Source organism: Phocoena phocoena, chromosome 7 (genome assembly GCF_963924675.1).
Source record: "Phocoena phocoena chromosome 7, mPhoPho1.1, whole genome shotgun sequence".
Classification (NCBI taxonomy): domain Eukaryota; kingdom Metazoa; phylum Chordata; class Mammalia; order Artiodactyla; family Phocoenidae; genus Phocoena; species Phocoena phocoena.
Window position 1 is genome coordinate 81,408,143 of NC_089225.1, and position 24,159 is coordinate 81,432,301.

The 24,159-nt window shown below is 36.3% G+C and overlaps 1 protein-coding gene across 2 annotated transcripts in view; it reads right to left on the reverse strand.

Moving 5' to 3' along the window:
• ALS2 (alsin Rho guanine nucleotide exchange factor ALS2) overlaps window positions 1-24,159 on the reverse strand; it is a 68,099-nt gene that overhangs the window by 37,786 nt on the left and 6,154 nt on the right. For both annotated transcript variants that reach the window (XM_065880097.1, XM_065880096.1), the window contains exons 4-11: window positions 21,887-22,244; window positions 18,984-19,152; window positions 17,967-18,063; window positions 9,585-9,662; window positions 6,739-6,921; window positions 4,895-5,066; window positions 2,732-2,912; window positions 561-626 (exon numbers count right to left, since the gene is read on the reverse strand). In XM_065880097.1, the coding sequence (XP_065736169.1) occupies window positions 561-626; window positions 2,732-2,912; window positions 4,895-5,066; window positions 6,739-6,921; window positions 9,585-9,662; window positions 17,967-18,063; window positions 18,984-19,152; window positions 21,887-22,244 (1,304 nt within the window). The remainder of the gene's footprint in view (window positions 1-560; window positions 627-2,731; window positions 2,913-4,894; window positions 5,067-6,738; window positions 6,922-9,584; window positions 9,663-17,966; window positions 18,064-18,983; window positions 19,153-21,886; window positions 22,245-24,159) is intronic.

Here is a 24,159-nt window from a genome sequence, read left to right on the forward strand (position 1 = left end):
AATCTTGGTTGTGAGTATATATTTGAAATGTTTACTATTAAAATATAACTGATTTTTTAAACCTGTCTTTCTTGCTGGGTCAACACTTGTTGAGAAACTACACAGTTCAGAATGACTGGCTCATGCAAGGGGCCTTTATATTTATTACTTATCCAGAGACTAAATGCGAAAACTTTCCATTTGTGCAACACTTTGCACTTTTCTCTGTACCATCACATAATATTTGTTCCTCACAACTGGGGAGAGAACATTCCCATTTTTCAGAGAAAAAAAGTTAGGCTCAATTTGGTGAGGAGAGCTGTCCAAAGTCTTGGGGATAATCAGTGGTAGCAGTAAAGAAGGACCCAGATCTTGTGGCTTTTTCAATACCATGCTACTTCCAATGATAATAAGGAGCTAATAACATCTATCTTTTATAAGATTTAGTGAAAGTCTACATTTTGATTTGTTTGGCACAAGGACCAAGTCAAAGCTTTTCCTGGGCACTCAAAAACACAGAATGCTATAAAACATGATCTTTGGTTGTTAGAATAATAACTGTAAAGTATGTATTTGCTTACATGGCAGGCTTAGCAAGAAGCTGGAATCCTCCCATAACCAGGAAATTTGTAATAGATGTGCAATACCTTGAGCAAAAAAGAAAACACATGTATATTAGTATTAAAAAGTAAATGTGCTCTTCAGTTTTTGAACATGCATCTGGAATAGATACTTCTCGGAATCTCATCAGCGAGTTTCAGAACTTTTGTGATGCTAACATTCATGAACTGTAAAGGAGTGAAGAGAAGGGCAGGTTACATGATCACAACAGTCAGGAGAAAAAAGCCATTTCAGTAAATATGTTAATAAGAATTTTTTTAAAACGCCTAAAGTTATGCAGAAGATGCGAGAATTAACTTGGTAGATTTTACTTTGGTAACTTAACAAACATGAGAAAAGATGACTAAAATGTTGGATTTTTAATAAAAATTTTCTCTACTCTTCTCTTTAGGTTTCCCAATTAAGTCTTCAGAAATAAACAATAGAGAAGGTAAGAAAATATGTTAAAAGAGCTTAAGTGAAAAAGGGTTAGAAAATGTTGGTTAAGTATTGATGTACAGTTAAAGAATAAGTCTTGAAATACTGCTTTGCACCATGTACATTTCTTTCATACTCCTGGGCCGGCAAATGGAATCAATTGACTTTGAGAGAGAAGGCAAATTCCTACTAAAACCAGCCCAAGGTACTGAACACTTAAAAATGGTTACAGTGGTAAATTTTATGTTATGTGTTATTTTACCACAATTAAAAATATTGTGCGCTTCCCTGGTGGCACAGTGGTTGAGAATCTGCCTGCTAATGCAGGGGACACGGGTTCGAGCCCTGGTCTGGGAGGATCCCACATGCCACGGAGCAACTAGGCCCGTGAGCCACAACTACTGAGCCTGCGCGTCTGGAGCCTGTGCTCCGCAACAAGAGAGGCCGCGATAGTGAGAGGCCCGCGCACCGCGATGAAGAGTGGCCCCTGCTTGCCACAACTAGAGAAAGCCCTCGCACAGAAACGAAGACCCAATACAGCAAAAATTAATGAATTAATTAATAAACTCCTACCCCCAACATCTTCTAAAAAATAATAATAATTTTAAAAATTCATAAACAAATCAAGATTTTTTTACTTGCCTGATCTATATGAATACATTATTACACTAAAAAAAAAAGCCCAAGGTATCAAAATAAAAGCATTTCCAAGCATAAGTCCTGATGTATCAGAGCAGAAAAAGAAGAAATACATTATGAGATCTGTACAAGTCAAAAAAGGAAAATTAATACTAGTAAAAGCTGAAACTTTCACACACAAAAAAATCTAGTTTAAAAAAGTAAATTCGTATCATATTATGCTACTTTTTTTATATCTGAAATATCATGACTTAAAAGACTCTAATCAGGGTATTTCCTCCCAGACCATAGCTTCAAATATATTTAATTTTGCTTAGACCTAAAATCACATACATCTATCTGCACATATATGCCTTAAGTCTGAAAGGAGATACACTAAGATTATTAACAATGGTTATTTCTGGTGGTAGGATTATGGGTGACTTTAAAATCTACACTTCAGATCAACAGCAGGACCTAATAAACATTAAAATAACACTTAAATTATGCCTCACATAAGAAAAAGTGAGAAATACTTAAAATTTCAAATACAGTTGGGATATTTTACTTGAAAAACATGAAAAGAACCTTGGATCACTATCTTAGGTTTTATTACAAAAATATCGTTATTTTAAAGGTAGTTTGGTCTTTAAACTCTCCATGTACACAACAGTGAAAAGCAGGCACTGGAAGAGCTCCATATTTACAATCAACAGTTGGTCTTAAAATAATTGCTTAGTTACCTATTTCCTCAAATTTTAGTATAATTTACTTCAGGAAACAAAGTTGTTCTCCAAAGAACCATATTTATTATAATACTTTTTTGTAAACTAAGTACACTGTCAATCATTCTGCTAGAATACAGAAGGAAATTTGAGAATGCATTATATTGAAATCTTTTTTCCCCTCTTAGAGCAAACTAAAATTTTTAGCAATGCAGAACTATAGTTGTCTTAAGATTAAAACGCTGCTTTGCAATTTCTATTACCTTATATTATAGCACTCTCCCTAATCTAGTCTCTTTTGATTAAGGAACTGTTCTCCTTGGCAGAATAACCCTGCAGAGACTCAACATGACACAGGACTGGATACTTGCTCTGTATAACTATCCAAGAAGAGACTTGCATGCTTCAGGATGACCAAACTCCTGGCTTCCTTTATCCCCTGAAGGAAGCTGCTCAGCGAGGTTCCATGTTGACCAATTAGGTAACACAGCTTGCTGAACCGGCTTGCCACCTCCTGCAATAGCTGGACTGTACTTGCAGTGCCCAAGTTTTCTGGAACAAAATGATGATGATGATGATAACATAACCGAAAGATTCATTATCTGAATACTTTTTTATGACCAAGATTACGAATTTCCCTCTTCTAAAAATACTTAACATGTTGAGATGTACTCTCAACTATGGAGCCTAAATAATCAGTGTTTAAAAAAAAAAAAAAGGCAAATTCAGAGATCACGGTAGCCAGTCATTTGAGGAACCTGTTAAAAACATTCACAGGACCCTACAGATTCTGACTCAGGAGGCCAGAGTTAGGATCCCCCGATGGATATATTTTTTTAAAAAAGTGCCTTCCAGTAATTCTGAAGACCAGCCAAATTTGAGAACCACTGTGCTAATCCAATTCTCCTCTCATTTTGAAGATAAGTCATCTAAGGCCAAGAGAAAGGAAGTGAATTATCTAATTTCACAAAACTGGTTAGTGACAGCCAGGAATTAAACTCACTTCTATAGCTATAGCTTGGTTAACACTTTCAACTTTTGTACTGACTTCTGCTCTACCTGTCCCTTGGACAAGCCCAACCCTTCACTGCAGACAAAGCAATCCAAAAATCAGACTGCCTTGGTCACTCTTAACTTTACAGAGGGCATCAGGAGATTATTGCTTTTTCCCAGTCCAAAGCTCCCAATTTGGAGGACTTTTCTCCAAGCAGTGAGGCTGATGAGCAGACCAGCTAAAACCAACAAAGAAATCAGGAATCAGAACAGGAAAAGGGCAAGTTTCACTTTCCTTTCAGAGCAATCCAGGAAGCTTCCAGCTTGGATTGCTTCCATATCCCTTGCCAAAGTCCTGGGGTGTTGAGCCCACCCACTGGAGGGGAATTTATAGAACAGGAACTCTACAACATTTCAAAAAGCAAAACATATTAAAAACAAAAACAAATGCAGATAGTCCCCAACTTACAAAGGGATTGAATTTGGAAAGACTATAAGTTAGGTGTTTGAAAAATAGAAAAGCAACTATACTCCAATTAAAAAATAAATAAATAAGTAAAAGCAACTATACTCCAATAAAAAATAAAAAAAAAGAAAAGTAGACGTTTTCCCATTAAAAATAATGGGCTGACCTACACAAGCCAACGTCACCTTAAAGTGGAAAAATGACGTACGAACAAGGAAGAACTTAAGTACTACAGTATTGGTCTGAATTCTGTGTCCACACAGGGGGTCAAGGAGTTCAGGAGAAAGAAAGAGAAAAAAAAAACATCCTGTCTATCTTCTGAGTGTAGGGCCAAACCCTGAAAAATATTTGAACTACGGGAAGTTAACCTTTAACAGCCCACCCCCATCTCCATTTTGCATTCCTTTCTAACTTCCTCGATACCCCAAGAGGGGTCTATATGCTATACCCTAGTATATCTGGACAGTAGCATTCCATCTAGGACTATCGTAATCTATTTTCCCCATATTGTCTCCTTACCTTCAATCTCTCTTGTAACTGATTACAGCTAAGAAAAGGGATCAGATTTAATCAATTCCTGCTAATGTTGGGTAAGACCCTTAACACTCTTACAGTTATCCACATTTTTAGAGACTACTTATAAATCCAGATGAAGTTCTACTTGATAAAATTCTAAGAACCAGAACAAAGAAAATGAAAAATTTGGGTAGCATATAACGTAAGGTATCTTAGGACTAGTGGGGCTAGAAGTGTTGTTTAGAAGTCTGACTCCTAGGATCAACTTTCCCAAAGTTGTTCTGCCTCTCTGCCATGAATCTTCTGAGAGCTCCATTTTTCTACTTCCACAAGTGAAAGGAGCTCTGGGGGTGGAAGGATAGGGGCAGCTGGGCTATTGGCAAAGTGGAAATAGTTTGTAAGTTGTTGACTACCTGTGCACAAAAGAGACTGGAAAGAAAGGAGAAGAGTACAACTCAAACAAAAAGTTTTCCTTATTTGTGATATAGAAAAAACAGATAAAACAAGAGTCCTGATAATTGAGTGGGTGGAAAGAGGGGAGGGGGGAGGTTCTACTTACCTAAACTGAGAAGAGGCCTCAGAATCTGAGACTTGATATCACTTAGTTTTGAATAGAACTGTCTTTCTGTAGTAGCCAACTCATGGAGACTGGCAATATATCCCATAATGTTTTTGTCCACCAAGGCTAGATAGCTGTCTTTTCCTGCTGTCACTCTGCTTATATATCCAAGCTAAAACAGGAAAAGAAAAAGATTAAAGATAAAATATAATTGACTAGTAGCAATTTGGGCACTGAAGTTGGCTGATATCAGCTGGTGAGAGCCAATGCAGGAATTTCGCAGCAAGTTGCTTATTAAATCGTTAGTAGTTTGAAAGTGGCAATAGAGAAATTACCAGAAAAAATTGGAAAGCACTATAAATCAGAGCTTTTGGTTTTATTTTGATTTTTAGGGCTGGTTTACCAGTACATTGTTGTTATATACCTATAGCATGATCTATATATAACTATATACATCTATACTATTATTTATTGCCACAATACCTTTTATTTCATTTTACATGTGGTTAGAACCACAGACCCTCTAAATATACAGAGATCCAAATGATACAGACACATGCCTCAGGACCCCTTTTTGCATGAAATAGATGAGAGCAGAGAGGATCTCTATGCTATATGTCAAAATATCAACGATCTAGGAGCTATCTTTTAAAAGTACAACAGAAAGGGGTTTTCTTTAAAAGGAGATTTTGTCATTTATTCATGACACCACTGAATAAAAACTTTTGATGTCTTTTGTCACATATCCTTATTAAAGTAGGCAACCAAGCTGCAGGCCAATAGACTATAAACAGCCCATGGTAACTAAAGACACATATTGAGTCTCATCTCTTTCATCAGCCTATTTCATCCTGTATCTGGACTGTGGAATCTTTAATGAGGAATGTGGAGTCAGGGTCAAGAACTACAGAGAGTCAATTAGTATGTCTGGAATAACAGTCTAATATAGGTCAAGAACCAAATCTTGGCCAGTGTTACCTTTAGCAAGAAAGATCTCACCCCTATATACATTCAGAGCTTATATATTTAGCCATAAAAACCAACACAAAGGATAAAAAACAATCCATAGGATATATTAGTCAGGAAGAATAAAAAATCCAGAATGTACTAGCTTTGAGGGTTAATTTCCTTGCAGTGTATCACTTTGAGGGTGTGAATTACTGAAGTGGGGAAAAAGAAAACCAGAAACAGACCAATGGTTTTATGTTTATGAAAAAGAGGTAAGAAGTAGGAAAGCAAAGAAATTCAGATCAACGAAGGAAAAATGAGGAAACAGTAGTAAACAAAATGAAAAGCTAAGAAAAGAGGGGAAGTGATGGGAAACAGAGCACTGTTTGTGGCCTGTCAGGTCTGCCACGAGCCCACCTCAGGCCCCTGCAATTTTTACTTCCCACTTACAGTTAAAAATTCATCTATTCAATTTCTATTCTGATTCATCTCTGAGGACTCCATGAACACAGTCAGAAGACTTCGCTGTGAAATATGTATTTTAATATCCCTATGTGAGGGTGTTAATTCAACAAATATAGAATATTTACTATGAGGATCCAACAGTAAATGAGAGAGCCTAAAACCCCTACTCTTATGAATCTTACAGTAAAAGGGAGGACAGACAATAGACAAAATAAGTAAACTATGTAGTGTGTGGTATGATGATACACACTGTGGAAAGAAATAAGGCAGGAAAAGGAGATAAGGAGAGAAGGGGGATGGCAAGTTGGTTTGCAATTTTAAATACATTAGTCAGAGACACTTAATAACAGGCATACCATACAAAAGCAACAGAAACAAGAGACTTCTCATGTGTTATAGAATGTGGGCCTTAGGATCCAATTCCTGTTCACCTTACTACAGGAGAGAAGTATTGGAGTCTTAGTACCACTGTGATTCTCTGGAAGGTTGTCACCTTCTGTCGGGTCCTGTCGGCCACTGTAACATAATCCAGGCTGGAAGTCTTCGGTATCCACTAAAAACAGGGAATAATCCTGGCCTGCAGCTATACTCCAGACTCCATTTTCACTGTTCACCTGCAACAACAGGAGGACATTGGCTGTCCAAGATGAAGGAATCTGATGGAACTCCAAATCCACGGGAAATGGAACGTTAAGTTACTTGAACAGGTGGAGTACAAAGTCAGTCACACCTCTAGATGGCAAAACTCACCCAGCAATGTACCCGATTAACTGCAGAACTGATGCAGGAGTGAGAAGGAACCCTTGTTCAGCCTGTAAATTTAGAACTGGATTGTTTTATAAAAAACTGAAATTTAAAAAGATAAAACCATAGATTTGATTTTTTCACTGTTATTTTTGGAAGTTGCCACAGACTCAGCTTGTACTACAAAGGCCCAGAAACTTCTAGAGTCCTATTCTGACAGCTAGGACACACCTTTGTCCATACACATTCTGCTATGTGCACAAAAATCAAGGTGAAAAGAAAATCTAACAAGGCTAAATTCCATCCTGGACAACTAAACCCATGGGTGCTAAAGCTGTTTTCCCACTTGGAACTCACTACCTCTCTGATGTGACTTCACTGTGTCCCAGGATGTTGAAAAAGGCAGGACCCCTTAGAAGCCCATCTACATGGATCCCCTAGACCAGTGGTGCTCAACGAGTAGTCTTTGCAGCAGCAGCAGCAGCAGCAGCAATCATCTAGGAACATGTGAGAAATGCACACTCAGGCCACATTGCTACTGGGGAGTCCGACCAGGCAACCTGCTTTGACAAGCTCTCCAGGTGATTCTGATGTATGCCAAAGTTTGAGAACCACTGCCTTAAATCAATGGTTTTCAAACCTTAGGATTCCACACAGTGACTCAGGAGCCACCATGGAAAGGCAGGTGCCAGGGTTTTGCCCCCAACCCACCTCCATCCTTCAACTAAAATAGTTCCACAGTTATCTGTTTTATGTAGGGGATTCTGCATAAGGTTTCATTTGAAGGAAGTGTTCTGCTAATGAAAACTACTGTCCCAGCCTGCAGACCCAGCTTCAGCCATGACTCGTATAAGAATAAGCAAAAAACTTCTAATCTGTTAGATTCTCTGTGTCTAGATAGGGTTCAAATCCTAGGTGATTAGGTGAATGTGTGTGTGTGTGTGTGTGTGAGCATGCACACACACGTCTCCACTACTTTATAGTTATCCTCTTCCAGCATGACATTATTTTCTCAAATTCAGGCTACCCAAATAACTGACTTCCTGTTGGTTTTGCAAAGAATGAATTAAAATTTTTGGAGAAGGAAAGAGTCGCCTTCTTAGTCTCTAATCAAAACTAATTCAGATCTCACTCTGCCTTGACTTTAATTCACATATTAATTAAAATGACTTCAAAATGTTTTTCTCCCCCCTCCCCCCAAAAAACCCCCAAAATAATGATGTTGTATTTTCATACACACAGTTAAAGGGTAACAAAACTAAAACCTTATAACAAATTCTATTCTCTCTTGTCTGACTCTAAAATTTTAAATAAAAATTGTATTTCCAGCATCTCTATGCTATATTACAAAAGTTCCCTTAGTATGAATAGATGCATATTCTACTTTATTCAAATAACAGAAAACAAGGAACAGTGAGTTACCATATTTTTATTTGTGATAAAATATCAGAAATTGAATAGCTTACCACTAAAATGTTTTATGCTGAAAATATTTAAGATTGGAGCTAGAATTAACAACTGTTCCCTAATGTTTTATTTAAGTCTTTTCTTCCCAGTAAAATTAAGTTCACTGGAAGGAAAGGCAGCATGTAAAGGTCTTATATAGTGATGGACGCACAGTGTACACTGAATACATGAATCAGCAGAATATGTATTAACTATAGCTTATATGTGAATGATGTTCCTGAAACTGAAGTAACTATACTTTTTTAGTCTCTATTACTCAGTGGAGAGAGCATGTGTTGGGATAGGGGAGATATCAGAATCAAACTATGAATACATGAGCTCCACATTCCATTCTGTTAGCATACCAGGCTATCAGCATGCCTACTCCCTGCCAACAACACCCCCCAAAACAAACAAATCTTATATAAGGAGTCAATACTATTGATGAATTTTGTATTTCTGCAGGACGTTGTGGCAGAAAAAAAGGTTGAGAAACAGTCCTCTAAAACTGCATCAAAGGGACTAGAAGTTACCAATCTCTGAATAGCATTACATAAACTAAAACCAATTCACACAGCAGTGAAGAAATTATCTATGCTTTTAGCTTCCCTGTAGAAAATTAAAAGGGTTAAAAAAGGTTTTACTACTATGTATGTAAAAACAAAACAAACAAAACAAACCATCAAATAATGTTATACAAAAGTCACACTTAAAAGTCAAACTTAGGTGAGAGGTCAGATTAGGCATTATTTGGTAGTATAAAGCTCAAAAGTCAATATCACAGTGCTAGAAACATTTGATTTAAAAGAATGAACTTGTTCATTTTTACTTAAAAAAAAAAAAAACTATGAATGCTCAATGAAGCCAAGAAGAAAAGAAATATACACTAACACATCAAAAAAAGGAAATGTTTAGCCTGAAAACAAGTGGCTTCACTTTTTTTTTTTTAACGTACATCATAACAAACTTAGGTTACAAGTATACAATTCTCCTAATTTTATAAAACAAGAAATGGAGAAATATAAAGTGTTCTAACTTAGAATTCTGGAATAAGTTGCTATAAAAGTTATCAAATTCACTAAAGTACCTTTACAAGACGAGGAACTGTTGTTGGAAAATCGGAATGCCCAAGTTGACCAAAGGTATTGCTACCCCACGAGTAAACCTATTAGAAAACAACAGGAGAGTCGGTAAGAGATGTGACTCTGAGTTTCCATGTCAATTCTGAACTTTTATAATAACATATATATACCAACAGTTACACACAGATTACTTATACTAGCTTTCCACTCTTTAGAATAACTAATAATAAGGAAATTCATTTTAAAACAAGACTGAGATAATGGGGAGATAGAGTACACAGTTAAGACACAGTCCAAGGATTAATAATAACAGTAACTAATATTTTGGGGGGGGTTATTACCTGCCAGACGTTGTTCTGAATATACTTTCTGTGTATTAATTAATGTTTCATTATCACAAGAACCCTTTTTTTAATAAGGAAATTGGCCCAGGGAGGTCACAAGTTTGTAAGCAGCAGGGCCAGGATTTAATCCCAGGAACTATCCTATACTGCCTCTTACAAAGAAAGCGATTTTTTAAAAAAAAGGTAAGTACCATGAAGAAAAAGTAATCATGATTTTTTACTCTGTGGATAGGAGTACTATGGAATGACTAGAGAGCCTTTTTATACATGAAGAGTTGCTGTAGGAGACACAAAAATACCTATGCTCCACTACAGACAAAAAACAACCAGATTGCAATGGCTATGTTTAATGAAAATGGTTTTGTTTATTCTGATTATAAAAGCAATTCATGATCACTGTACAAGACTGTGACAGTACGAAGAAATAAAAAGGAAGTGAAAACCACTGATGAATCAACCACTTAGAGATAACTACTGATACTACCTTGTTTTAGGAACATACACATATATCAGTATAATTCCAGAAATTTTAATATCTACTAGATATAATGAATATACAAAATGGGACTCTACTATCAATGCTGTTTTGTGACCTGATGTTTTTTATGTAATGCTCTGCACTGACATTTTTCTAGGTCAACAAGTACAGAGCTACAATATCATTTATAATAACTACATAAAACTCCACTGTGGGTATAGTTTAATCAATTACCTAACGAAGTAAGTACATTTATTAATAATTTCTTTCCAATTACTTAATATAAAAATTACATTTAAAATCCTTGGATATATATATTAGTGTATATATTTCCTTAAGATAAGTTCCTAGGCAAAGAACTCTGGGTCAATGAACACACATTCTGATTTTTGATACATACTGACAAACTGTCTTCCAGCAAAGTCCAGTGTACATTCCATTCCCACCAGCACTGTGTGTACCTTTTCCCCACACTCTCACCAACACTTAGTACTAAATGCAATCCTTGCTAACATGATAGGTGAGAAAATTTTGTTTTAATTTAAATCTGCTTACTGAGTAGTTGACCACCTTTTCATTTCTTGCTGGCCATTTCTATTTTTTCTTCTATGAATGACATACAAATGTCCTTTCACAATTTTTCTTTATGGACCAGGTAATAACACAGTCATATATGTTACAAATTTTTTTTCCTGTATGTTATGTATCTTAATTTAGTTTATGGGGTTTTTTTGGTTTGTGTTTTGGTTTATGCTGTATGGGACTGCTGAATTATTACGGAGACAAACATATCACCTTCACTTTCTAATTTCTGGTTTTGATGTCATGTCTTTTTCTACTCCTAAGATTACTGAAAAAAAAAATCACCTAACTGTGTTCTTACACCTGTAAGGTTTTATTTCTTAAAATCTACATCCTTACTCCATCTGGAATTAGAATATGTAAAGTTATCTTAATTTTCTTCTGGAAAAAAGAAGCCAGTGGTTCTAACAGTACTTAATGAACACTCAGTCTTGTTTTTCCAACTGATTTGAAATGCCCACTTTTTATCATAGACTAAATTCTCATATACACTTGGGTCTATTTCAATTCTACAGGTGTATTTCTGTTATAATAATCTGCTTGTAGTTTTATAATATATTTTATAAGGATAATTCTTACTCTTCCTTTCTGTTCTTTTTCAGAATTTATGTGGCAACTCCTACGTTTATTCTCCTAGAATAATTTTGGGAATCACTTTATTAAGTTGTAAATATTCTATTGGAATATTTGGGGATTGTACAGAATTTACACTCTACTGATTTAATAATCTAGGAGAAATGGCATTTTTGCAATGTTGATTCTTCTCATCTAAAAATAAAATTTCTTGACAACAATCCTGCAGCCTGTGGAACAAAAACCACATTCACAGAAAGATAGACAAGTTGAAAAGGCAGAGGGCTATGTACCAGATGAAGGAACAAGATAAACGCCCAGAAAAACAACTAAATGAAGTGGAGATAGGCAACCTTCCAGAAAAGAATTCAGAATAATGATAGTGAAGATGATTCAGGACCTCGGAAAAAGAATGGAGGCAAAGATCGAGAAGATGCAAGAAATATTTAACAAAGACCTAGAAGACTCAACAACAAACAAACAGAGATGAAAAATACAATAACTGAAATGAAAACTACACTAGAAGGAATCAATAGCAGAATAACTGAGGCAGAAGAACAGATAAGTGACCTGGAAGACAGACTGGTGGAATTCACTGCTGCAAACAGAATAAAGAAAAAAGAATGAAAAGAAATGAAGACAGCCTAAGAGACCTCTGGGACAACATTAAACACAACAACATTTGCATTATAGGGGTCCTAGAAGGAGAAGAGAGAGAGAAAGGACCAGAGAAAATATTTGAAGAAATTATAGCTGAAAACTTCCCTATCATGGGAAAGGAAATAGCCACCCAAGTCCAGGAAGTGCAGAGAGTCCCATACAGGATAAACCCAAGGAGAAACACACCGAGACACATAGTAATCAAATTGGCAAAAATTAAAGACAAAGAAAAATTATTAAAAGCAGCAAGGGAAAAACGACAAATAACATACAAGGGAACTCCAACAAGATTAACAGCTGATTTCTCAGCAGAAACTCTACAAGCCAGAAGGAGTGGCAAGATATACTGAAAGTGATGAAAGGGAAGAAGCTACAACCAAGATGACTCTACCTGTCAACGATCTCATTCAGATTTGATGGAGAAATCAAAAACTTTACAGACAAGCAAAAGCTAAGAGAATTCAGCACCACCACACCAGCTCTACAACAATGCTAAAGGAACTTCTCTAAGTGGGAAACACAAGAGAAGAAAAGAACCTACAAAAGCAAACCCAAAGCAATTAAGAAAATGGGCATAGGAACATACATAGGGATAATTACCCTAAACGTGAATGGATTAAATGCTCCAACCAAAAGACACAGGCTTGCTGAGTGGATACAAAAACAAGACCCATATATATGCTATCTACAAGAGACCCACTTCAGACCTAGGGACACATTCAGACTGAAAGTGAGGGGATGGAAAAAGATATTTCATACAAATGGAAATCCAAAGAAAGCTGGAGTAGCAATACTCATATCAGATAAAATAGACTTTAAAATAAAGAATGTTACAAGAGACAAGGAAGGACACTACATAATGAACAGGGGATCAATCCAAAAAGAAGATATAACAATTATAAATATATATGCACCCAACATGGGAGCACCTCAATACATAAGGCAACTCTTAACAGCTATAAAAGAGAAAAATCGACAGTAACACAAAAATAGTGGGGGACTTTAACACCTCACTTAACCTAATGCACAGATCATCCAAACATAAAATTAGTAAGGAAACACAAGCTTTAAATGACACAATAGACCACATAGATTTAATTGATATTTATAGGACATTCCATCCAAAAACTGCAGATTACACTTTCTTCTCAAGTGCACATGGAACATTCTCCAGGATAGATCACATCTTGGGTCACAAATCAAGCCTCAGTAAATTTAAGAAAACTGAAATCACAGCAAGTATCTTTTCTGACCACAGTGCTATGAGATTAGAAATGAATTACAGGGGAAAAAACGTAAAAAACACAAACACATGGAGGCTAAACAATACATTACTAAATAACCAAGAGGTCACTGAAGATATCAAAGAGGAAATCAGAACATACCTAGACACACATGACAATGAAAACATGACAATCCAAAACCTATGGGATGCAGCAAGAACAGTTCTAAGAGGGAAGTTTACAGCTATACAAGCCTACCTCAAGAAACAGGAAAAATCTCAAATAAACAATCTAACCTTACACCTGAAGGAACTAGGGAAACAAGAACAAACAAAACCCAAAGTTAGCAGAAGGAAAGAAATCATAAAGATCAGAGCAGAAATAAATGAAATAGAAACAAAGAAAACAATAGCAAAGATCAATAAAACTAAAAGCTGTTTCTTTGAGAAGATAAACAAAATTGATAAACCGTTAGCCAGACTCATCAAGAAAAAGAAGGAGAGGACTCAAATCAATAAAATTAGAAATGAAAAAGGAGAAGTTACAACAGACACCGCAGAAATACAAAGCATCCTAAGAGACTACTGCAAACAACTCTATGCCAATAAAATGGACAACCTGGAAGAAACAGACAAATTCTTAGAAAGGTATAACATCCAAGGCTGAACCAGGAAGAAATAGAAAATATGAACAGACCAATCACAAGTAACGAAATTGAAAGTGTGATTAAAAATCTTCCAACAAACAGAAGTCCAGGACCAGATGGCTTCACAGGTGAATTCTATCAAACATTTAGAGAAGAGCTAACAACCATCCTTCTCAAACTCTCCAAAAAATTGCAGAGGAAGGAACACTTCCAAACTCATTGTATGAGGCCACCATCACCCCGATACCAAAACCAGACAAAGATACTACAAAAAAAGAAAATTACAGACCAATATCACTGATGAATATAGATGCAAAAATCCTCAACAAAATACTAGCAAACAGAATCCAACAACACGTTAAAAGGATCATACACCATGATCAAGTGGGATTTCTCCCAGCGATGCAAGGATTCTTCAATACATGCAAAGAAATCAATGTGATACACCATATTAACAAGCTGAAGAATAAAAACCACATGATCATCTCAATAGATGCAGAAAAAGCCTTTGACAAATTCAACACCCATTTATGAAAAAAACTCTCCAGAAAGTGGGCATAGAGGGAACCTACCTCAACATAATAAAGGCCATGTACGACAAACCCACAGCAAACATCATTCTCAATGGTGAAAAACTGAGAGCATTTCCCCTAAGATCAAGAACAAGAAAAGGATGTCCACTCTCACCATTATTATTCAACATAGTTTTGGAAGTCCTAGCCATGGCAATCAGAGAAGAAAAAGAAATAAAAGGATACAAATTGGAAAAGAAGAAGTAAAACTGTCACTGTTTGCAGATGACATGATACCATACATAGAGAATCCTAAAGATGGCACCAGAAAACTACTAGAGTCTATCAATGAATTCGGTAAAGTTGTAGGACACAAAATTAATGCACAGAAATCTCTTGCATTCCTATATACTAATGATGAAAAATCTGAAAGAGAAATTTAGGAAACATTCCATTTACCATTGCAACAAAAAGAATAAAATACCAAGGAATAAACCTACTTAGGGAGACAAAAGATCTGTATGCAGAAAACTATAAGACACTGATGAAAGAAATTAAAGATGATACCAACAGATGGAGAGATATACCATGTTCTTGGATTAGAATAATCAATACTGTGAAAATGACTATACCACCCAAAGCAATCTACAGATTCAATGCAATCACTATCAAATTACCAATGGCATTTTTTACGGAACTAGAACAAATTATCTCAAAATTTGTATGGAGACACAAAAGACCCTGAATAGCCAAAGCAGTCTTGAGGGGAAAAAAAGGAGCTGGAGGAATCAGACTCCCTGACTTCAGACTATACTATACAAAGCTACAGTAATCAAGACAATATGGTACTAGCACAAAAACAGAAACATAGATCAATGGAACAAGATAGAAAACCCAGAGATAAACCCACGAACCTATGGTCAACTAATCTTTGACAAAGGAGGCAAAGATATACAATGGAGAAAGGACAGTCTCTTCAATAAGTGGTGCTGGGAAAACTAGACAGTTACATGTAAAACAATGAAATTAGAACACTCCCTAGTACCATACAAAAAAATAAACTCAAAATGGATTCGAGACCTAAATGTAAGACCGGATACTATAAAACTCTTAGAGGAAAACATAGGAAGAACACTCTTTTTTTTTTTTTTTTTTTGCGGTACGCGGGCCTCTCACTGTTGTGGCCTCTCCCGTTGCAGAACACAGGCTCTGGACGTGCAGGCTCAGCAGCCATGGCTCACGGGCCTAGCCGTTCTGCGCCATGTGGGTTCTTCCCAGACCGGGGCACGAACCCGTGTCCCCTGCATCAGCAGGCGGACTCTCAACCACTGCGTCACCAGGGAAGCCCCGAAGAACACTCTTTGACATAAATCACAGCAAGATCTTTTTTGACCCACCTCCTAGAGTAATGGAAATAAAAAGAAAAATAGACAAATGGGACCTAATGAAACTTCAAAGCTTTTGCACAGCAAAAGAAACCATAAAAAAGACGAAAAGACAACCCTCAGAATGGGAGAAAATATTCGCAAACGAATCAACAGACAAAGGATTAATCCCCAAAATATATAAACAGCTCATGCAGCTCAATACTAAAGAAACAAACAAGCCAATCCAAAAATGGCAGAAGACCTAAATAGATATTTCTCCAAAGAAGACATACAGATGGCCAAGAAGCACATGAAAAGCTGCTCAACATCACTAATTATTAGAGAAATGCAAATCAAAACTACAATGAGGTATCACCTCACACCAGTTAGAATGGGCATCATCAGAAAATCTACAAACAACAAATGCTGGAGGGAGTGTGGAGAAATGGTAACCCTCTTGCACTGTTGGTGGGAATGTAAATTGATACAGCCACTATGGAGAACAGTATGGAGGTTCCTTACAAAACTAAAAATAGAACTACCATATGACCCAGCAATCCCACTACTGGGCATATACCCAGAGAAAACCAGAATTCAAAAAGACACATGCACCCCAATGTTCATTGCAGCACTGTTTACAATAGCCAGGTCATGGAAACAACCTAAATGCCCATCAACAGACGAATGGATAAAGAAGTTGTGGTACATATATACAGTGGAATATTAACCATAAAAAGGAACAAAACTGAGTCATTTGTTGAGACGTGGATGGATCTAGAGACTGTCATACAGAGTGAAGTAAGTCAGAAAGAGAAAAACAAATATCGTATATTAACGCATGTATGTGGAACCTAGAAAAATGATACAGATGAACCGGTTTGCAGGGCAGAAGTTGAGACTCAGATGAACAAACATATGGAAACCAAGCGGGGGAAAACCGTGGTGGGGTGGGTATGGTGGTGTGCTGAATTGGGCGATTGGGATTGACATGTATACACTGATATGTATAAAATGGATGACTAATAAGAACGTGCTGTATAAAAAAATAAATAAAATTCAGAAAATAATAAAAATAAAATTTCTCTCTTTACTCCTATTTTCTTTTATAACTTAGAAGAGTTCTTGAATTTGTGTCATGTGGGCTCTACACTTTTCCTGTTAACGATGTTCCTATTTCCTTAATACTTTTGTTGTAATTGTGAACAGCTTCTTTTTCCCCAAGTATGCTTTCTGCTTCACCTTATGTATTAAAGAAAGCTAGCAATTTTTATGCTTATTTTGTAACTTGCCACCTTCCTAATTTCTTATTTTTAAGCTTTGTGATGATTCATATGTTAATAAAAATAAAATTATCCTTTTCTTTCCTAATATTTATATTTATTTATATGAGCTATAATAGCTTTTTGGCTATCCTACTATGTGATAGTTAAAATAAAGCACTTAAAGGTTTTAGAATCTTTTATTGACTTTTCTTAAAAAGATAAAGGGACTGATGAAGAATCATTATATGAATATATTTAAGAATAAGTTTGAAAAACTACTTTCCTTAGGAGGGTTTATGCATATGGGCATGGTTTTAAATGATTCTGGAGGTCACTTTCAGGTCCCACAATTTTAAGAGAGAAATGCGTTTTGGTTTCTTAGCGTCTTACTTATGGATTTTCTTCATCAGAAAACAGAAATTCACCAATACCCTAGAAAACTCAGTGCTATTTTTCCATAAGAGCACGTTATAGAAAGCTCCTCTGTCAAGTAGGCCAATGTTGAATCCAAAGTCTACAGTCACATGTGTGACTTTAGCCAAGTTACGTAATTTCTCTAAACCTCCCTTTCCTCACCTGTAAAATGGAAATAATACAATGCAACGTAAAACACTGAAAAGACCAAATGAGATACAGGATTGTTGCCTGACACACAGCATATACTCAATAAATGATGGTCCAATCTCATCAGGTTGGCCTTCCACGAAATTAAGATCAGCTTTTAATAGTTTGTCTCCTACCTGGGATTTCGCAGTAAGTGCAAGAGAATGGTAACCACCTGCCTCCAGATGGATTACTTCTTTACCATCCAGACATTTTACACACAATGGTTGAAGCCTTAAAGAAAAACATACACAGACACACACAAATTCAAAGTAAGAAGTATTCTCAGCAAGAATCATGGCCTTTCTCAAATTACGGAGTAAGTGCTTTCAAGTAAAAGTAAATATTTCAAAAGAAAACATTAAAATAAAAATACTGGATGTATGTTCAATCTACTCCTAAATATAAATAATTTTGAATGGTTTCAACCTAATCTTTGTCTATTAATCACTAATTAACCACCATAGTTCAGAATCTGTTAAGAATCATAAAACAACTGAATGATTCATATGGCAGAGAATATACTTAGGACAATGAAATACAACCAAAGAGGGGAGTTGTCATTTTTTTAACATATTAGTTGCTTTCACTCTGCTAGGAATAAGAGACATTTATATTAACTGGCTATTTTAGATAATCATTCTATTTACACACTTCCACAAATATCTATTGTTAATATCATAAGAGTTTCTCTTAAACAAAACAGTTTTTCCGTGATCTACATGAATAGACATGGTTTATTACTGTGGTTATAGTTATTCTGGCAGCAGCAGATAGACCTCTTTCAGGTAAAAAAAAAAATTGTTGGTTGTGTTTTATAAGTTAAAAATTTGAACCATTCACGTGTTCCAATGAAATACAATCTTATCCCAAACACCCCTTTTTGTATTCTAAGATGAATATACATCAAAGAAGAGATGGAAAGATATACCATAGATACTTAAGTCCTTTATTACTAGAAACAAATTCAAGACTAAGACTGATTGGGGTGGGAGGTATTTGTTTTGTTTTTTATCAGAGTTAATGGTGTATAATAATCTAGAGTTAGAAGAAACCAGATTTCCTCTATGAGGAAATGAGATTTGGAGACCTTCACCAGGAGAGAGGTTATTTGTTTAAGCTAATTTCTAACAGTAAACACTGGCAGCACTCACCTAGGCAGAACATCACCATGCCCCAGCTGTCCTTCCTTCCCTTTCCCCCAGGTCCACACCTCTGTTCTCAGAGAAGGCAGGAGCGCATCCGCTTCTCCACTGTATGTAGGGGTCAGAACCACTGTCCGCGTTTTCACCCTTGCAGCTTTTCTCAAGAGCCTGGGGGAGACTGAAAACAAACCAGAGATATCATGAGGGAGTAGATGGGTGAGATAAAAGGTACCGCTTTAATGAACTGTTGATTTTCAAAGAAATACACTAACATGGTATTTGTGAAGCATATTCTACAGGTTCTCTGCAAAATGGGGATTAAGTAGTCAAATGAGGTTGGTAAACACTGCCTACTGCATTCTTTCCTCCCCCCTACCTGCCCTGTAGAGATTCACACACACGCATTAGCATGCTAAAGGTACTGAAAAGTCCTGCAATTAAAAGCCCTGTTTAAATCTGTTTAACCCTGCCCCACTTCCAAACACTTAGCCACAAAATCCTTTTTTGTATAACATTTGTTATACAGAATGTCTACGTGACATCCTATGGAACTGGTATTCTAAAGAATAAGCTTAACAAAATACTACATTAAGGCTAACAAATATTTTTCCCATTTCAAAGCAGAGTTAAAAGTTAAGCCTTTCCGGGCTTCCCTGGTGGCGCAGTGGTTGAGAGTCCGCCTGCCCCTGCAGGGGACACGGGTTCGTGCCCCGGTCCGGGAGGACCCACGTGCCGCGGAGCGGCTGGGCCCGTGAGCCATGGCCGCTGAGCCTGCGCGTCCGGAGCCCGTGCTCCGCAACGGGAGAGGCCACAACAGTGAGAGGCCCGCGTACCGCAAAAAAAAAAAAAACACCTAATGAGGGCCATGATCTAATCAGTACTAAAACTAGATCATTTCAATATTATAATTAGTGCCACAGGGAAAGAGTACTTGAAGATATTTAATAAGCCTGTAAAAAAAGAAAAAGTTAAGCCTTTTCAAATTAAGGTCTAAGGTCAAGCATACTATAAATATTGTAACAAAAGATTTATTTTAGACATAAAACTTAAAAGTTTCTACAGTGAGGAAATGGTTATGAATGGGAAGTACTAAAAAGATTTTGTATTTTGCTGCCTACTTTAAATTATTTTATAGAGAAGTTAATATTTAAAAAAAAGAATGCTGACATCTTTTAGAGTGTTCAAAATTGTAACAAAGGCGTACAACACTGTGTAAATCTTGTACACCAATCTGGTGACAGGATATGTTTTGAAGAAAATCATCAAATGTCACTAGGTATAGACTTAAGTCACTTGGTCATTAAGTTGTGGGCCACAAAGAAAGTGATCATCCCCGGCTAAGATCACAATCTTTTCTGGTGAATGTATCATCCACTCGTACATACGAAGACTCAAATACACCTACTTGAGGTTTCCTCAAAGATGTATTCTAGATCATTTTAAAAGAGAGAGAAAAAGAGTACATGAAAAAGTTTTTCTAAAGATACTTTAAGTTTACTAAGTAAAATTTAACCTAAAGAAATAAGTCTGTTAGTAGAATTGCATATTTCACATGGTCTAATGGCATGACAAAAATCAATATCCCACATTTGTGGTTCAAGGAGATCTCAAATATTATATTATTCTGAAAATGCTAAAGCACATTTCAGAATGAGAACATTTTGGCCCAAGATTATTCTTCAGACTTAGCAGAATTCATGGGATACACACACACACACACACACACACACACACATATAAAATCAGGACTAGGGTTTTATTTGCACAGATGAATCTAGTGGCAATGAGAATCAGGAGGCAGGATAGCAAAAGTACTCAGTGGCACAAGAGAGAGCAATAAGTAGAACACAGGTAGGGAATAGGGACATAGCAGAAAAGGTAAGTTTTAGTCTAGTCTAGTATTCCTAACTTCCTAACCACTGGTTTATACCATTTTGTGCAAAGCTCTAAACTATAGCCCATGGGTCAAATACAGTCCACTGCCTGTTTTTGTAAATAAAGATTTATTGGAATATAGCTCATTTATTAATGTATTATCTATGACTGCTTTTAAGCAAAGTCAAGTAGTTGTAACAGAGACTGTATGGCCTACAAATCACAAAATATTTCTCTTTAGCTCTTTATAGAGAAAGTTTGCCAGGAACTCCCTGGTTCAGTAGTTAGGACTCTGCGCTTTCACTGCCAAGGGCACAGGTTCAATCGCTGGTCAGGGCAAAAAAAAAAGAGAAACTTTGCCAACCCCTGGTTGATCTAATCCAATACTTCTTGAACTTTAATGTGCATGTTAATCACCTTGGGATCTTGTTATAATGTATATTCTGATTCACTAAGTTTGGTATGCAGCCTGAAATCCTGCATTTCTAACAAACTCCCAGATGATGCTGATGTTGCTGGTCTGCAGGCCACCTTGAGAAGCAAAAGTCTAGATGACTGAGACTCCTGAACTGAGTGAGAAATGTAGAAGAAACAACTGTGCAATATTCTCAATATTCTAAGAAGTTGATTGCTAATGGTTTCAGAAAATGAAGCTTTCTCTTATTGAAGCTTAAAACCATCCTCACTTTCAGGGCGTAAGTACATTAACTCCTCATTGACCCAATGATCACATCTGCAACTTCATCGATCTGGAGTCCAGGCCCACCCAGGAAATAAGGAGGCTACTGCTACATTCCAGAACAATCAAATAAGACTCAAAACAAGGTTCATAAGCAGAAGCAGGTATTATGAAAAAGTGAGGGTCTGAAGTTATTTCTAAAGCAGAGAAACATGTAGCTTTTAAAAAGCTATTTAATTAAATAAATTTTGACATATGAATATGTTAGGAAAGCGAATTTATTATAACATGGCATGTGATGTCAGGAGCATCTTGGATTCACCAAAAGTCAACTCACAAAAGCCGGTTATTTCCTTACCTTGTGACAACAATCCAGGGAGAGAGAGTCTTCGGCTGCCTCCCTCTGATTCTTCTTCTCTGATATCCACAAGACTTGAACTCTTCTTTCCTTGCATTGACTCCTGTTTAACCTGTTCTTCTCTGCTATCTTTCAGACCTTCTGGGCCTATGGGACTACTGCCTGCCTGAGCTCCAGGTTCACAAGGGGCTGTACTATAAAAGTTCATAACTTTCCTAAGAGACAAGGTCCCAGCTTCATATGTAGCAGCCACTCTCACACCGACAGCAGATGCACAAGAGACCACTAGGCTGTTCAGGGCTGAAGTGCTTGTGGTTGCTGGGCTGTGAAGATTAGGAATCGCTTCTGCTACAAGAGGCTAAAATATACACACGTAAAAAAGGATATAAAAATACAACCCCATATACAACAAGCAAGCAATAAAAAGAAAGTGTAACATCTATCACTATTTGCAAATACAAGAATCTAAAACAACAAGAGGTCTCTTCATCTCCAACCTAAAGGTATCCCTTCTTGATCACAGATTTAACACATTAGATGGAAATGAGTACTTAAAATACAGCTCCTTATCAAAAGTACTTCCTTTTGTTTGAGTGGTGTTTTATCATGGTATTTAAAAATAGGTCCCAGCTGCTTTTATAAAATAAACACAGCAGAAGGGAGAGGGGAGGGAAGGTATGGAAAACATCGCCTTCAATATGAGGTAATAGCCCTGGATAGAAGGTTGAAAAAATGCAAGTTTTATTATTGATCACTACTAGGAAAAATTACACAAATACACAAGAAAATACACAAGAAATAATGAGAAAAAATTACATTTTAAGAAGAAAAGGCTTTTCCTTAAATGTTTTATGAACACAAATTTATATATGGCATACACAGGCAGAAAATAAGTTACACCTCTAAACTATCCACCCCCAAACCATGTTCTGAAATTTCTGTCCTTCTACTGTCTCATCAAGAGTTATTTTCCATGACCCAGGGGCAAGGTAAACTGAAAGATTACCTTTGCTCTCACTACCATCGAGCAATGTGGTAGGTTAATCATTAAACATTTGGATCCAAGGTTCTTAGTGTTATTCACAGCTGTATTAGAAAGCCAACTAAAGCTTTCTGATATCTTAGTGAAAAATCAGTTAAAACTTACTCTGAGCTGTCCAGCACCACTGTTTACTAAAAAAGAAAGTCACTAGATATACCTACTTAACACACGAAAAAGCTTTCAGCTCATGAGCATAGGTCACAATGAAAATTTTGTTTCCTATGCTACCCAAAGATCCCAAGGGGTGGAAGGGGGTGTGTGTATATCTTAATTTGTCCTGAATTGCAAACCAAACCAAAAATATTTTTTAACACTGACTTCTGATTTTTCTTAAAGGAAATAATTCCTGTTCCCTGCACAGTGCCTGACATGTAGTAGGCACTCAATACATTCTGTTCAATACTAAATTCAACAAAATGTGAGTCTTTAATTAAAATATCCAACAAAATAAACAAATATACCATATAAAAAAAGATAAATACAAAGCCTATTACTTCCTTGGTGACACAGTTCTCATGATAACTTGTTCAGAAAAACTGGTGTCACTATTTCCACCATCTATTTACAAAAGCTTATAACAGAAGCAGTGATGGTATTTAGGGGTGACTAATTTAGAGAGTTCTTACCATTAGGTGGAGGAAAGTCAAAAAAACTCTACCTTCTATAAACTTTAAACTATTGTTCTAACAGGCTCCTCTACTTAATTATATTTAACAATTCATAAAATAAGTAAATAAATAAAACAAAAACACATGCCCAGCAATTTTGATGGAAGACATAATTTCAGGGGTTCCAATCAACCAACAGCAAAATGCAATAATGAAATATATGCTTCATTGCCAAATACTTTAGTTTATTTCACAAACGTGAGATATTCTTTCAATTACATCTGGCCAGAAGAAGAAAACTTGTCCTAAGCCACATAAATTCCTAATGGTTAGCTGTATGATTGAGACACTATTTACAAAGATGGAATTACACTTAGCTAAACACACACTGCCAAAACTAGCATAGGTAACCAAAACTTTAAATGTTTAACCAAACAGGTCCAAAGGAAAGTGCAATTTCAATGATGATAATCTATTATTCAAATAAACAGTAAATAAACTTTTAACTACAACTTTAATAAATCAGAGAAATGACTTTTGGAAAGTCAAAATCTAACTTTTTTATAAGCATGTACGAGTCCTGTTCAATTATTACTTTCGCTTTGTTTAGATTTTTCTTTCTC